At 37.0% G+C, this 17,239-nt stretch overlaps 1 protein-coding gene across 5 annotated transcripts in view; it reads right to left on the bottom strand.

Annotated features, from left to right (window-relative positions):
• TMTC2 (transmembrane O-mannosyltransferase targeting cadherins 2) overlaps positions 1-17,239 on the bottom strand; it is a 393,090-nt gene that overhangs the window by 70,671 nt on the left and 305,180 nt on the right. For all 5 annotated transcript variants that reach the window (XR_011433667.1, XM_001490789.6, XM_070254222.1 and 2 more), the window contains one exon: positions 5,110-5,224. Coding sequence is in view for 4 of the 5 variants with exons in the window: in XM_001490789.6 (XP_001490839.1) it covers positions 5,110-5,224 (115 nt within the window). In the remaining variant the exon portion in view is untranslated. The remainder of the gene's footprint in view (positions 1-5,109; positions 5,225-17,239) is intronic.

The raw sequence follows: 17,239 nt of genomic DNA, 5'->3' as shown, positions 1-17,239 counted from the left end.
AGATATTTGAATAAAAGCTACGTTTGTTCCTCGCTTATCCTATAAATGGATTTAAAAAAAAAACTTTCCACCAGGGCCCATGAACACTGAGAATCAGGTAGTTTGCTCTTACTGCCTCTAAACCTCCTCTCAGGTATTAACGATCTTCGTGCTCTTTCTAGTTTCCGGTTCTGCGAGAACACTGACGAAATCCATTCATACAAAATGCTTCTCACAGAAAAACTGACTCAATACTTTCCTCTCACAACTCTATAGACATAACTCTACTGAGTTCTAGCATTTTAAATTCCTGTGATATTATCTGTTGATGATAACCAACTGATTTTTTTAATGCTCTCATCTGGAAGCATCCAGTACTTTTTCCATTTTATTTGAAATACCAAAAATGTCTACACATATAGTTAACATCCATTATGTGAGGCCACCCAACATCTGTGATCATGCTCTCTATAAATATATTTGGTAATTAGCCACAATGTGGATCCCACCTTCCCAAGCAAGGTAGAAGCCAGAAATTCCCTCATCTAGCAACTTTATTCCAACCAAGTTTCCAGCACATGACTCAGGTTCCACCAATCAAGTGCAACCTCAAGAGAATCAAAGTCAGAAGGAAGCATAATGGGGAGGCAGCTGTGCCCAGAAGAATCATTTTCTAATGAACATGGCGCTTGCTCTGCTTGGTTCCTTGTGGGTGAAGGTGGCGGTCCTCTGGACAGTAAAAGCTGCTGAGCCCCAAGGAAAGCTAGGTGGTGGGGTATTATTTCTGGCTGTGTGGAGTGCTCTCAAGCTCATGGGACAGTCTGTGGGCTGCAGAATATTCTTTAATAAATCCTGTTTCTGCTTAAACTTGCCACAGTGGATTCTTTAGTTTACAACTAAAAACTGTAACCCACACATGAAGACAAGTTTAGGAGCAGATCTATTTTCATTAATTTTGCTTTCAGTATAATGACTGAGGGTCTTCATCCTATCTGGGAAATTTTCTCTATTTGTTGATAGTTGCTTCTCTGCTATATGCTCTCCTTCAGAAATTTTCTATTTATAACACTTATATATACAAAAACAAAACTATACATATGTATATATGCTATATATAACTCCATACATATATATAGCATATAATTATACATATTTATATATACAGACAAATAAAACCACATATCTAAATATATATGCAACTATATATACACACTTGTATACTATATATAATTATACAAACATATAATTATAAGTTTGTGTATAGTTCTCAACCGATCCTCCAATCTTTTATCATTTCAATCATTATCTTCATGTCTTTAGTATTTTTCATTAAGTTCTGGGAAAATATCTATAACTTCTATTTAAATTATCAGTTTATTAATTTTACATGGCCTCCATTGCAGTTACAAACTCAGAGATCCTACTAATCTCTTAGTAATCTTTTCGGATGTTACATTGTTCCTCTTTCCAACTACCTATTTTATTTTCACAGGCACATTCTGTATCAGTTAGGATAGGTTAGGTTACACTGTGGTAAAAAAAAAAAACCAAAAAACAAAAAAACACATCCTAAATCTCAATGAATTAAGACAACAAAGTTTATTTTGCACTCATTCAACCTATCCAGTGCAGATGAGAAAGGAGGTCTATCTCCCTTTGGTCATTTCAAGATCCATTTCCACAATTTCCAAGTCAGAAAAAGGGAAGACCACTGACTCTAACAGCTTTGGCTCAAAAGTGATATACACACATTCACACACATATGTCGACCCAAATAAGACTCATGAAGGCCTTCATCTTGGAAGAGGGCAGGCAAGTGCAATCTTACTGTGTTTCTCAGAGTGGAAGGCCAAACATATTTGGTGAAGAGCAGTAATAGTTCCACACCACGTAGTGTTCTTGTGAACCACCTTGACAACAGGAATTAGAGATGTTCTAAGTGGCTCTTACATTTTTTTTTTAAAGATTTTATTTTTCCTTTTTTCCCCAAAGGCCCCCTGGTGCATAGTTGTGTATTTTTAGTTGTGGGTCCTTCTAGTTGTGGCATGTGGGACGCCGCCTCAGCGTGGCTTGATGAGTGGTGCCATGTCCGTGCCCAGGATTCGAACTGACGAAACCCTGGGCCCCCAAAGCAGAGCATGCGAACTTAACCACTTGGCCATGGGGCTGGCCCCGGCTCTTACGTTTTTGATGTAAAGCTCACTGCTTCAGTGAGGGCCCTTTACATGGATACATCTGATTTGTCATCCTTATCTGAACTGTCAAATTGAAATCACATATTTCAAAACTTTCTATGTGTTTATTCTACTGAGACAGATCTTTTTCCATTACTGAGAGTTGAAATGGATTGTTAGAAATTTTTCAAATTTTAAGCCTCTTGAAATGTCCCAATAAGATAAAGATTTGCCCCTTGATGGTTGGCCTCAGGCTTTCAACTCTTCCAGTCTAGTCTCATCTAAATGGAATGAATTTTTTTTTTTTTTTGCCTTTGGAATGAGCAGTTTTTTCTTCATTAACGGATTCTTTGGGTCATTTCATTGGGAATTAGCCAAGAAAAGGGAAGTTAAATGAGTGTGCTCAAACCATATCTTGAACTACGACATTTCCTAAATTGCTGATTTTGGATATTAGGTCAACCATTAATCCAGCTAACCAAGACACAAGCAAGGAGACATCCGCCCTTTCCCTAACACTCAATTCATCATCAAACCATGCCAAGTTTGTTTCCTAAATATCTTGCAAAAGTACAGAGCTCTTGAGGAAAGAATTAATATCAAACTCAATTTACAACAACTTGGCATCCCCAGGGGAAATGTTATATATAACATTAAATAAGCAAAATCTTGATGGCTAGTCATTTTGATAAGGCTGCATTCAAGGGAAAACCAATAACTTTTCTTATTCCTTTCAGCAAATGAAGTCCTAAATGTTCTTGATTAATAAGGAAAGAGGTTGGTGTTCAGCCTGCACAGTAAACACTTGAGAAATACTTGAATTTGACAGAGCCAAAACCCAGAAACACTAAGTTAAAACATTCATGGGGACTGCCACCAAGTCGACTAGGATATGGCCAGGCATCTGTGGTCATACCTGCAATCAATATAGGAAGGCACTGACTGACTACAACTTAATGAGGAATGCAGGCTGCAGAAAGCTAGAGAGCAGGTTCTGAAAAATGAATCCTAAAGATTTCCACATCACCAACGTATAACAAAAACTTTCCACTGGTTTCTAGTACTGCGGAAACTAAGGAAAAGTTATAAGCGATATATTTAACAAGGACATTTTTTTGTAATGTTCTTATAATGGATTTCCATTGGTAGATCTTGAATTTCAGACACTAATTTAATATGTAGAAAAATGCCTGTTAATGAAACATCTTATGATTAAGATGAATTAGCCTGTAGAAACTTGTGCATACCCATCCTTGCGAATGGCTTATTGTGACTAAAAGCATAGTGTTTTATTCAGGAAGAATAAAAAGTCCTCTCCCTATATCAGCACCTAACCTTGTCATGAAAAGTAAGGTGTCTTAAAAATTATCCTTCCATCCAAGATTCTTGCAGATTGGCTACAGTTCATTTTATAAATATACCAATAGTCAATTCAATCCTGATTTCTATTTGTAGATATCAGGTTTAGGAATGCTAAACATTAATGTGGAATGAGGGCATTCAACTGAAACCTCACATATACTCTTTCCTATCAAATAGACTTAGAATTTCTTATTTAAAATTTATAAAAAGACAAGTAGAAAGCCATTAACACACAGTTATAATAACAATCTCAAATTATAAATCCAAAGTAACCTACAAAACTTGGTTTAAATATTGGTTCCTGAGGGTCAGAGGTAGGCAGAGTGTGTGGTTACAAAAGGACAACACAAGGGATGCTTATGGTCATGGGAATAGTGTGTATTTTGCCTGTAGTGATGGATACACAAACCTATACATGTGATAAAAGTGTTTAGTGCTAAATACACATACTCATTCAACACACACACACACACGGGTACAAACAAAACTGGGGAAACCCAATAAGACCAGTGGGCCGCAACAACGTCAATATCCTGGTTTTGATATTGCATGATAGTTCTACAAGATACTACCTTTGGGGAAATTGGATAACGGTACAGGAGACCTCTGTATTCTTTCTTACAACTGCATGAAAATCTACAGTGACCTCAAAATAAAAAGTTAAAAAAAAGTTCCTCTACTTTTCTCAAAAGTCTATGTTTTAAAACCATCCAAATGTGAACCAATTCCTCTATTTCTCTTCCTTTGTAAGAGTAATCTACATAATTACAAACCTATTCCTACAAGCCAAGCCCAGAGCCCATGGTGTGGATGTCACCTAAGGAAGCATTTTGGTAGAGATTTAATAGAGTGAAATTCAGATAAGAGTATGGGAGAAGGGGTACACATATTGCTAAATGAACAAACAATGCTTTTTAAACAACTGTATAAACCATTTAAATTTCTTAAAAACATCCTCCTTTAACCTAAAACACCACTCATGGATGCACTGACTTTTATATTCATAACAAAAATTGTTGATTGGCCTTTTATTTGTTTTGCTATTACTGCAATTAGCCTTCCTAATAATCTTTCCGAAAATAGAAGTTATGAAGGTCTAAAAAACATTGTTTCAATACACACAGCAACAGTGCTAATTATAGGGCTATTTTGAGAATTTGATAGGCCCTAAGTACATTAGTATTTGATAACTCTTTCTACTACCAAATGTAATAAAACGTATCCACATGCACATTCAATATAATTAATATAAAAACACAAATATTGAGATGCAGTTGATTGACATAATGTTTTGTTTTGGAGACATTTAATTAGACAGTTATTAATTTTAATTTTGCAATTTTCTTTTTGTATCTTATGGCCAATAATTTTTGAAGGGAAGGGCAAAGGGGTCTCAATAATTTTCAAAGTGCCCTACATACTGTGAACATAAACTAGAACGGCTAAAATAGTCCTGACTGATTTTAGCATGGTTAAGCAGCAGAATTCACCTTAAGAAGGTGGAATTAGGTGATACAGTCGGGTAGTCAGTGTAATTACTTGCTTTCCCAAAGCCACAGAGTTGTTCTTTGAAGGTGAAATAGCAAAAACAAACCTGAGCATGTGGGCAGCATTAAAGACCACATCAAACTCCGTGCTGTCCAGTTCAGCTGCTTTTTTTGCCATCTCGGCTGCTTCTATGAGGCGAGCTTCTTCTAGAAGAAATTGACCTGCAAAGTGTGAAAGCAAGTGAGCGTCAACTTGGAAAATAATAATCCCGTGGAACAATTAAAGCTGCTGTAGAGAAAAATATAAGAACAGGGGTAAAGGCGATACGAAGCTAAGATTTACGTGATTTAAGTAACACTAAAATTACTGAAAGAACATAGAAAGCTTGGTTTAGCATTAACTCATTCTTATTAGATTGACTAATAAATGTGGAAGAAATATTACCAAGTTCAGATTTTTGAGATTACTTTCAGGTCAGGTTTGCAAGGTTAGAATCATTACAGATAGAGCCACACAACTCTTTAAAATTGTACCTAAAGAATTGTTATATCATGTTATCCCAGACTCATATTGCAATTTAGGCAAAGAAAACAACATAAAAGTTGGGCTCCATTTTGAACTGTAAATATGCAAACAGAGAGAACAGGTTGCTTTTTTATAGCTATGGATTTATTAACAGTAAAAGTAATGATGGGAAGCCTTATCTGATATGGATATTTAAATGAAAACCAAATCAAGGGATAACGGAGATATGTAGAAACCATCCACGCAATTGACAGGCTTATAGAGTTGTGGTCTAATGATTATTTCTTTTTGCTTTGGGTTTCCTGTTTGCTTAAAGTTCAAGACTTAACAACATGAAAAATAATTACAAAATGATTTGCAAGTCCTGAGCTGCGCACAGAAACAGAAAAACTTTCAAAACGGTAAATCCTCCCTGGCGACTGTCGGAGGAGCCCATTGCTTACTAGCTTATCTCTAACCCAAAAGGATCAGTTCTTAAAATACAAGGGGAAATGTTCTGTTTTAAGGATTTATAATAAACCACAGCTACTGCTTATACTTAAGCATCTCTCAACTTAATTGGTAAAGAATGGTGAGTAAAGATAAGCCTAGGATTTCAAACCTACTTTTTTTAAAAAGAAGTGACAAAGTTTTAAGACCAGGACTTGGAGACCCCTTAACTGTTTCCAAAGATTGTTTTACATCTCTTTCTTAGTTTGCCACTTATTCTGTGCCTTTCTCATCTCCCAAAACAAACATAATTGTTGGGTCAGAAAATTATTAAGAAAACACAATAGAAAAACACATTACTTATGAAATTAATGTATATGCTAGCTCTATAAATATGTTGATATGGATTCAATTTAAACTATATGTGGTTTTAAAAAGTAAAAGAAGAATTAGACAATCTGTGGCATTCTGAATAATTAATATGTCCTCATATATATCTTAGCAAAACATACCATGCTAAACCCTTTCTTCAGTTAGTTAATGCTTTCCACAGATTGTTTTTTAATTAAAACACAATATTAATTGCTACCTGTCTTCAAAGCATGATATTTACCTAGATAAATGCATTAATAAATATATTACTTAAATGATATTTAAACAAAGGATAATATAGGAATTTATTAATGGTTCTTTTTCCTTTCTAGGCAGCTATTATGGCTAAAATTATTCTGTATTAATAGTTAGGAAAATGCAACAATTAATTAAATAATGAAGGTTATTTTCTTAAAATTCATTACTCCAGACTGTAGAGTGAAAAGGAGATATATTAGCTTTGGTAAAAAAAAAAAAGAGAGAGAGAAAGAGAAAAAAAGGAGGTGATATCTATACTGTCCACATAGAAACAGAGAGAAACAGTGACAAGAAGTCTATGTGATAAAGAGAATGATATTGACTGGCATAAGAGGTCAGTTTATATGCAATGCCCCAGGGCAAAGTCTTTCAAGCTTTGTTAATGCTAAATACATCTTTAATGTTCGACAACAAAATTTAGTAACGTTAACTAATTGTGCAAAATCAAATATACATTTTTTATCATAATTTAAAAACATTTCTTATGCTTTAAGTAAGCTTTGCCATGCAACATGCACTTTGTAAGCAGCTTGCAAGATCCCAAAACTACATGAAACACATAATTTCTAGTACTGTAAACGGTGACAGAAAAAATTCCCTTATGATCATTTTATTACAGAATTTATTCATCATATTAATGTTCAGAAAAACAATACCACAACACATTCGTTAATTATTTGCATAATTCCCCCCATTCTGTACTTGACAGGTCATCTATCTCAATAGTCCGGCACGACTGTCCTACTGTGATAAAGGCAGAAAATATTATGAGTATGAATAGTTTGGTGTCTTTTTTTTTTAACTGAATTTGAAAATTTGAACCCATTGAAAGTAAATTATTATTCTGCTATGTTATACAATGATTGTTTGTGTGAAATATACGCCAGAATTGATGAAAAATAGGGCAATAAGCATTTAAAATACATAGAACCCATATAAAAAGGGAAAAAAGACATACTAGGTTTCTTTTTAATAACCATCCAAAGAACCTAGATTAATATATTATTGGGGGAATAAGAAGGAACAAAATTTGCCCTTCCTCCTTCTGGAAGACTACCTCATTCACGTCTCTTGCACCAGCTTCATCTATCACTGCCCCCACCAGACGCAGGCTGCAGCCTCTGTGAACTACTCGCACTTCCCTCAGTCTAACCTGCTGCTCCACATCTTTAGTTGTCCTGCATTTTGGGCCTGTAAGCTTTCTCTGCCTTGTCCCACCCAAATCTCCAGTCTTATCTTGCCTACTTACTGTAACTGGATATCTTTCATTTTTATGCCCTAAAACATTTCCTTCTCAGTGAATCCATCTTTGACCACTTTCCAGTAGCATGAGAATTGCTTCTGATTTAAATTCACTGTAATATAATTTAGCATCTAAACCAGAGCACTTAAAAGAGTAAAAGGGAAAGGTATTATTAATTAGGCTGGAGCAAAGCGCTATAGACTAGAATTGTCCCAATATGAGCAAGCCACTTAGAGCATATGTGACGCTCAATCCTCTCATCTTTATCACTATTGGGAGGTGAACCATTTTACACAATAAGGCATTGAACCACTGCTAGGAAAAGTGATCAATAGTGGCAAGGGACACAGGTGCTCTTCACTGTTGTGCCCAGCAACGCTGAGCCAGATCCTGAGGCTCGGTGGGTACTGGGGCTCTGGGAGGGAGGGGAGGCTACAAGATGGAGCCAGGACACCACAGGGAGTGAAGAGGGTTAGAAAAGGGAAGCAAGAAAACCTGAGGAAGGCAGGCACTTCAAGGAGTCCATCCACACTGGTGGATTCTGCAAGGCCTGAAAGGTTACCTTCCTCAGCGGTTCTCAAGCTTTAGTGCACAGCAGAATCACCAGGAGGACTGAACAGAACAGAGAGCTAGGCCCCATCTCCAGAGTTTCAAATTCAGTGGGTCTGAGGCAGAGCCCATGATCTGCATTGTTAACAACTTCCTAGCTGATGCTGATGCTGATGCTGCTAGTCCAGTGCTCACAGTTTGAAAACCAGTGTCTTAGGGGAAGAACAAAATGTTTTGCATCATACTCTGAACTCCATGTCCAGAATTAGCCACCAGTTAGACTGAGCTCTTTTGGTTAATCAACTATATGCGGCATGCCCTCCCCCATAGATAGGCATAATGACCAGGTTACAAACATATGTGTAGATAGAAAGATACACCTGTATGAATAAGACATACTCATTAAACATGTTTACTCTTTCAAACTCTTAAAGTAAGGAGATTTAAGAGTTCTATCCCTCCTATGCAGAATAGATTTCTGAGAAATCACTTCTCTTTCACATACAGTAGACAAACACATTCTTTGTGTTTGGTAATTGAGTAGAATTTCAAATAAAGAAACCACAAAAATCTTAAGTAAAACATATTTTGTTCTCATGGGTGTATTGTGCTACCACACTTTATCATTATTTCTCTGGTTTGTAATTTGTCTTACCCAAGTTAATTATCATCATCTTATTTAATTGTTTCCAATCAAAGGAAGAAAACAAAATAAATCATAAAGAAAAGAAAAGACATTTGAGTAGGGAAAACCAGAAGAGGATATAAAACGAGGAAGCATTCTCTAGAGGTCCACATACAAAGATTCTAAGTCTTTCCACAGGCTAAAAGGCAAGAGGGAAAAAGCAGTCGACAGTTCTGGATTCAACTGTTTCACCATTAGAGCTACACCATTTCTTCTCTGGACATTTCTTTAACTCAACCATTTAAACTACTCGGTAGATTTTGACCAACATTTCAATACGAGAAGCCTGTGAAGATCAATCTTTCATTAATTCTCGGATTTAAAAAGCTGTCTGAAAGGGAGAAATCCATAAAAATGTAAGCTGGCCTTAGCCATAGGCTCAAATACTGCTTTGTAAAAATTCTACATATAAATTCCCTAGATTAGTTGGGACTAGCATTTCTTACTAAAATATTATGAAAAATTCACTCATGATCAATGAACTAAATTAAGGAGCTGAAACAATCTGTAATAGGTGTCATGATGATACTATTCTCTTTAGGAAAAGTCATTCATATGTAGCTTTAAAAAATGTTCAAAGGCAAATGAAAATCTTATTTATAAAAATAACAACTAGAACGTAGCATTTGCATTAAAACAGTTCCCTTTGGGAAATGACATCAGATTATCAAAATGTATCCAGAATTGTCTTACTTCCTCTGACAGCACCCTGTCTCAAGCCAGCATCTCACCCTGGATTACAGCAGTAACCTCCTAACTGGTCTCCATTCTTCTGCCCTTCACCCCACAGGGTGTTCTCAACACAGCAGGCAGAGTGATCCTGTTAAAACGGAAGTCAAATCTGGTTATTCCACAGCTGACTTAGGGAAAGTGAAAGTCATTACACTGGACTACACAGTCTGATATGACCAGCACGGGTTTCCCCCTCCCACTTTCCTGCCTCAGTTCTCTGACCTTATCTCCTTTGTCTTCTACCGTTCTCCCCTTAGGTCACTTATTCAATCTATATTGGCTTATTGATATATGCTGTTCATCTAGCATATTGGAGGAACAAAGACTTCTGCTTCTGAGTCCTTTCATTTGCCATCCCTAGGCCTAGAATGTTCTTCCCCCAGATGTCACAGTGGCTCACTTGCTTATTTCCTGGCACACTGTGGGGATTTAATAAATACAATAAATACGTGTTCAATGACAGGACTGAATTAACTAATCATATCCCTATGTAACCACTTGCTTCACCTTCAAGAGCAAGCTGGAATCTACCCAGCACAGGTCACCAGGCACTTGTCTACTCATATCCTCTCACCTTACAATGATTTTAGCAGACTGTAGTAAATGGCCACATATGCTGGGCACTGCATAATTTCCAAGGGTGTCATTTGCAATTAAGTCTCTGTGTATGGTACCACCTGGACCTCATCAATATGGCAGCCCTGGTTTTAGAGCTGTGAATTTCCCTTGGAATACAACAAATAATCCAGACATCATCATATCTTCAAGGATATCTTAATTCCACAACAGTTTAAACTATGCAATTTGGCTAAAATCTATTATATTCCATTGTTTTGTGGAATCAGTTGAATAATCTGGTAAAAGAAAAAACCACAGGTTAATGCATCCAATCCAAGATACGTAAATTGTGCCTAGTATACACAAGATCTGGCAATACTTGCAGTGGGGAATATACTAAGATAAATGCAACATTTATCTTTGAAACAATTCCACTCTAGTCGAGGAAGGAGGAGACTATGGAGATAGTTTAACCATAAAATGGTTATAAATTTGACAAGGGAGGATGTAAGGTATCACAGGCTAAGTGCATCATTTCTGGACTGAGATGAATTTTTGTTTGGTTTTGTTCAACTTATAAATAGAGTAAAGGGCACATGTAAGGGTATCACTTGAATTTTTACAAAGCGGCTATGGCCATAGAGTCAGAAGCCAGATCATGAAAAAGAACATTACTAGCGCCCAGAAGCAAGTGTCTACACCTGAGGACTTTTTCAAAGCTTCAGATGATTGAACAGGGGAACAGTCACAGTGGAAGTATTAGGGCTGACTGGTTTTGGTGACATCTCCTGGTAACAAGAAAAGTGGGTAAAGGGGAGCTGAGGTCAGCTGTTCATGGGGTGTCTATTAGGGGAGGTGAGTAATGCCTTCCTGATAAAACAGGGTGGGTAACAGAGCAATGGTCAGGATTTAGACTAGCTGTTGAAAGGAGACGCTGTTAATGAGAGGCTACTTGTTAATGAATGCTAATTATGCCTGAAGGAAATAAAAACATGAAAAGGAATCTTCTCCTTTTGTTCTCTGAAGGGAGGCCTGAGTGTCTTTCTTCCTGAATATTCCTTGAATTTTAGGTATGCTCACACTCCTTAAAACCAATCTCTTTCCCCTTTCTTCTGTTTTGTTTCCTTGTGTTTTTGGCAGCCTAGGTTAATAAAAGCTCTGGTTTACCAAGGTAGACCCAATGAGGTAAATGGGCCATAGTTCCTGGCCAAGAAAACAGGTGGACAAAGAGAACAAGGAAAGGACACCCAGGAGATGAATCTGGACTGCCTGCTTTGAGGTTGGGAGGCCCTGGATCTGTCCCTCAATGAATGTGAGATGAGAATTTGCCCTGAATTGGAGAGGTGGAATGAAGGTGTCTGGGGCAAAGGAGATTAGAGGAAGAGCAGGCCAGGGCTGGACTCAACTGGAAAGGAGGTCAGGAAGGCTAGCGTTGCTTTACTGCATTTATTTCTGCTCTGACTCTTTCCACAAGGGTTATGAGATGCCGGTAAAACCACTGAGGGAGTTATGAAGACTGTCAGATGCGGCGTGGGAATTAGAGGAGGGCAAGGAGGAGAAGAAAGGAGACTGGGGAGGAGTCGAAGAGGTGAGAGAGAGAAGGAGTGGGGGAAGGGCAAGGAGGGGGAAGGGACACAATCCCATGACAGGTTTAAGTAATGCGCAGATTCAACAGGGACCTTGCGCGCTTCATCAAGGAAAATAAGTTCATGCTAGGCTTCAATCTGAGTCTTATCACCTTAGATGAAAAGACCTAACTAGATGAGGGGTGCAACCTAATCAAAGACATAGAGGTGAGCAGCCTCATTTTGTTCCAGGATTTTGTGAATTCTTAGACAAGGGAGTTGTAAGGAGAGAGATGAAGTACAAGGAAGGACTCAAACATAGGTGTTGAAGTCACTAAAGAAAGAAGTGTGCCTCTGAGACTGAATTACAATGGGTGGTAACGAGAATGGAGAGACTCAGCTCAAGGAGTTCACAGCCTCTTCCCAAGAAGAGGGGAGTCTTCTCATTGTGCTCCCACACCATCCCAATGGGCTTTCCTGCGGGATTCACTTACAGATGTGTCTACTGAGGCACAGAGGAGTTAATGGCAGGACACAGGAACTTTGGGAACAATGGCTTTAATGAAGTGGAAGGCAGAATGCAAACAAGAATCTCAAAGTGCAATCGCTAAATCAAAATAGCTAAGACTGGAGAAACGGTAACTCTTCTTTCTCTCTCCCTCTCTTTCCTGCCCCCCACCCCACTTCCCAATAACTTCTTACTTATAATCCTCGTTCTTCTTGCAAGTAATTATTCCCTTTCTCTCTGATCTTTCTGTCTGCACGCTGATAAAGATTTCCCCTTTCTCTTAATTCCTAGGTTTTTATTTTGTCTCCTTGTCCTCTAATTACTGTCCTTATTTATATACCTTATTCAAAATTTTTTCTATAGAACTCATTCACTCTCTAGGATATCAGTATGGTTTCTATCATAATTTAAAAATAATAAATGGCCCCTGTTGCAATTTACTGAGCATATATTACATGCTAGTTATTTTACAAAAGTGCAAATGAAGTCTCACAACTGGAGGCAGCAGCAAGCATCTCCAGACTAAGAAGTTGAGGAGCAGAGAGGCTAGGAGAAGGTAGAACATGCTCAAGGAGATAATCAGCAGTAGGGCTGGGCGAGCCTCATTCCAAATCCATGATCCACTGTCCAAAACCCACTGTACTCTCTCCTCCCTAATCCAAAGCTTAATTCAGTTCTTATCATCTTGCTTTTGTGGCTTCTTGAGTCTGGAACAAAGACAGGTTCAAAAGAATACATGTAAATTGTTGCTATGGTCTGAATGCTTGTGCCTCCCCTCCACTCATACGTTGAAATCCTAACCCCCATGGCAATGGTATTAGGAGGGGGGTGTTTGGGAGGTGTTTAGGCCATGAGGGTGGAACCCTCATGATGGGGATTCGTGCCCTCATAAAAGAGGCCCCAGAGAGATCCCTCACTCCTTCCATCATGTAGAAGCGGGCCCTCACCTGACCATGCTGGCACCCTGATCTTGGATTTCCAGCCTCCAGAACCATGAGAAATAAATTTCTGTTGTTTATAAGACACCCAGTCTATGGTATTTTGTTACAGCAGCCTGCATTGACCAAGACAGTGGGTCAGAACTGATATCATCTTAGAATCTCAGAGGCATGGTAATCAGCATTCTACTTGAGGAAATGTGAGCTCTGAGAGGTTAAGACACCTGCTTAAAGTGGCACAGCTAACAAGTGCCATTTGCATGACCATGATGCCAAGCTTGGTGACACCTGATTATTACCATAATCAGTCAGTTTTTAAATGTTTTATGAAAGATGCTTATAAGACTCAAAGTATACACTATACAGTGTATAATACATTGACATATTACATACTTAAATATGTAAGAGTTTTAGTTTTACTGTGAAAACTAAAATTTTATATAAGGTGTATTTATATCTTTTAATTAGTATTTTGTATTGTTTCATAACAATACAAAGGTTCACAACAAAGGTTTGTGGAAATAACTTTCAAAAGGCCAGCAAGTAGTGGATACAAAAATAATAAATATTATGTGTACATAAAATTCTTAACCAATTCTCTTTTCTCAAAAGAAAATTCAAATAGAACTAAGAATGGAATGGTTATCATAAATGCATGAAATCCATAAAGATTTCTCCCTCTTACTTTCAGGTCCTTTATGTCTTCAGAATAAAGAGGAAAAAGTTGTCAGATGACCAAAGATTGCTCATCGTTTGATGAAGGTTGGACCTTAAATGAGTTGTCCATGTTTTACAAGATAAATAGAAATAGTCTTCTGCCTCTGAATGCCCCTAACGATAATAAAAGGTGAGTGATTCCCAACTTTCAGTGTATTGGATGCATATTGTATCACCTACCACTACAGCATCCATGGATGCAAAAGACCTGTTCATCTCTTATATTGACATGAGGGACGATGACAGTGCAGCATAGCAGTCAGGAACACCTTGGTTCTAACGCTGCCTCCACTATCACGGGTACTGAAAACTGGGGCAATTTACCTTACGGCTTGATGACTTCACTTTCCCCGTCTGTAAAGTGGAGACAATTAGGTAACCTCTCCACTTGGCTTTTGTGGGGATTAAAGAAGATGCTACACGTGAATTTCTCAGGACACAAAAGTACTAAGTAAACATCTGTACTATTATATTTGACGAATTTGTCATGGAAATACGGCATTTAATAGAGAATTCAGGAAAGATGTCTTTATTTTTTTTTTCCTTTCTCACTTAAATTTTATGTTTTAAATTTTACACGTTGAGTTCTGTTAAATAATTTTCGTATAATTATTTGGTTACTATAATAATTTTCCTGCTGTCTTCCTCCAAACTATCTGAACAATGGATTAAGATGCTTGTTCTTGCATATTTTATTGAAGTATATATTCCTTTATGAAGTAACATGTTCCTTAAAGAAAATGCAAAATAAATAGAAAACATTAAGCCTGCCAAAAAAAAAAATTGGCCGCAAAATTCCAAAAAGCTAAAACATCCAATCTTAACATTGCTTTGCTTCGCGTCTTTAAGGACATCGTTATGCTGAAGAATTTAATTGCTCTTCATGTACAATAACATAGGTAGGTATCTCCATTATATAGTCTTCATAAATTTAACTTGACATAATATTTCATAACATTACAACATAACATACTTCTTAAGATATATTAGCAGGAGAAGAATTACTCAGAATAAATGCCAGAGCAGCTTAAGGGAACTCACTGTCATTTGAATTTGAATTTCTTTGATTTCTAATGAAATCTAATAAAAAGATGTTTACCTATCTTTTAAAACCTGTTGTATTTCCTCTTTTGGAAATTTTCATTCATACCCCTAGGTCTTTGTATTCTGCCTATTTTACTTGTAGCTTTACAAAGTTTCTTATGTCTTAAGTAGACATCTTTACTTTTTGATTTTACGCAAATTATTTTCTATCACTTTACTGTTTATTCTTTAACTGTATTCCTGTATTTTTGAAACACAATGATCCTTTAATTTTCCCTTTATTCTTTGCTTGTAAGCTTAGAGAATCCTTTCCTGTTTCTCCTCATTTTCTTCATGGGAAAATTTTAATTCTAACAGTCTTTGGAAAGTTTTTCACATAAAATACAAACAGATATGAAGATTAAATGATAAATTATTAGACGTATTGTAATAATAGAGAATTTTTTTTAAATCATAGGTAAAAAATGAAATAGTTTGGAACAACATTTAGAAAAATCGTACTCTATATATCTGTGAACTGCCTATGGGGTCGTTGGAGCAATAAAGGGACACTAAACACTGATATTTTAATAAAACATTTTGGTCTAGGGGTAGGCCTGGTGGTGTAGTGGTTATGTCCGCATGCTCCACTTTGGTGGCCCAGGGTTTGAATGTTTGGATCCCCAGTGCGGACCTAGCACAGCTTGTCAAGCCACACTGTGGTGGCATCCCACATACAAAATAGAGGAAGACTGGCACAGATGTTAGCTCAGCAACAATCTCCTCATATACACACACGAAAAATGTTTTGGTCTTAAGCAGTAAACATAATTGTAATCTCAATGCAATTTTCCAAGGACTCACCAACAATGTATTTTCATTTTTAATCAAAGAAATACCATTATTTAGTTCGTTATTTAATTTTTAAAATTACACTTGCAATTTCTGAAGTGATTCAAAATGAAATGTTACAACACAACTAACCTCAGTTCACCACTATCTTCTGATTAGTTCTAATTATGAATAATAAAAAATAACCACAGGCCTCTCACCAATTCAACCTCTTACATATTTTCAACCATCTTCTTTTAGTGTTCACTGATGAAAGATCAAACCTAATATTTTAACAATTTCCTCCAGTACCTACTTTTTAAAATGACATTTAGTAGTATTAACCCATCCCGGAGAAAAACTGACTACAATATTAACAGTAGAAAGTTCTGGATTTAAAAGTTGAAAAAGCTGGACTTTTCAAGTTCTTCCCTCAACACATGTTGAAAATTTCTGAACCACAGAGTTACTTGAACATTCTGAACTTACATTATTTCAGCCAAATGTAGTTGGGATCCATTCCTACCTCACAGGGGTTAGATGATCAAAAAAGATCAGAGTCAAGAAAACACTGGGTAAGATGGTAAAGTGTTTCAAAAATGTAGTAAGACATTTTCAGGATTCTAAAATTGATATTAAAGCCAAATATTAACAATCTACGTAATTATACTTTAAGAAAATTCTACACTTCTCAATGAACGAACAAATGGACAAAGAGATTAGTGGTTACCAGAAGGGAAGGGGATTCGGGAGTGGGCATAAGGGGCACATACATATGGTGATCGACAAATAATAATGTACAACTGAAATTTCACAAAGTTACAAACTATTATGACTTCAGTACAATAAAATTCTACACTTCTCTGTGGGCCCAAGAGGAAGAATAATAAAATGATTGATCCTCAGTATTAGAAATGATTTCATAGTTGTCTATACGAGCCCTTTCCCCATTCCCAATGATTGGATTCTCTCTAATATCCTTATAAGTCTACACTTGAAAAATCTTCAATGGGCACTCGTTTCATAGCTGGCAGCTCTCATAATTTGGATGTTCCTCCTTCTATGGAGCCAGAATGTGTTTCTCATAGCTTCTAACTATGGTCCTAGTTCTGTCTCTGAACTATTCCCCAGACAAATGCTATGCCTTCTGCCTCAAGTATTTCGCTGCTTTAATGTTCTCCATTGTACTGCTTCACTTCTATACTATGTCTGGTGGGCTCCTAGTGAACATTCAAAAATAGCTTACATGTGAGGTCATCAGGCATCAGCCCCCACTCCCTGACCAGGGCCCCTTAATTGTATT

Source organism: Equus caballus, chromosome 28, assembly GCF_041296265.1.
Source record: "Equus caballus isolate H_3958 breed thoroughbred chromosome 28, TB-T2T, whole genome shotgun sequence".
In the NCBI taxonomy this organism is placed as follows: domain Eukaryota; kingdom Metazoa; phylum Chordata; class Mammalia; order Perissodactyla; family Equidae; genus Equus; species Equus caballus.
The sequence above is the reverse complement of the archived record's forward strand: the minus strand, read 5'-3'. Positions and strand labels throughout refer to the sequence as shown.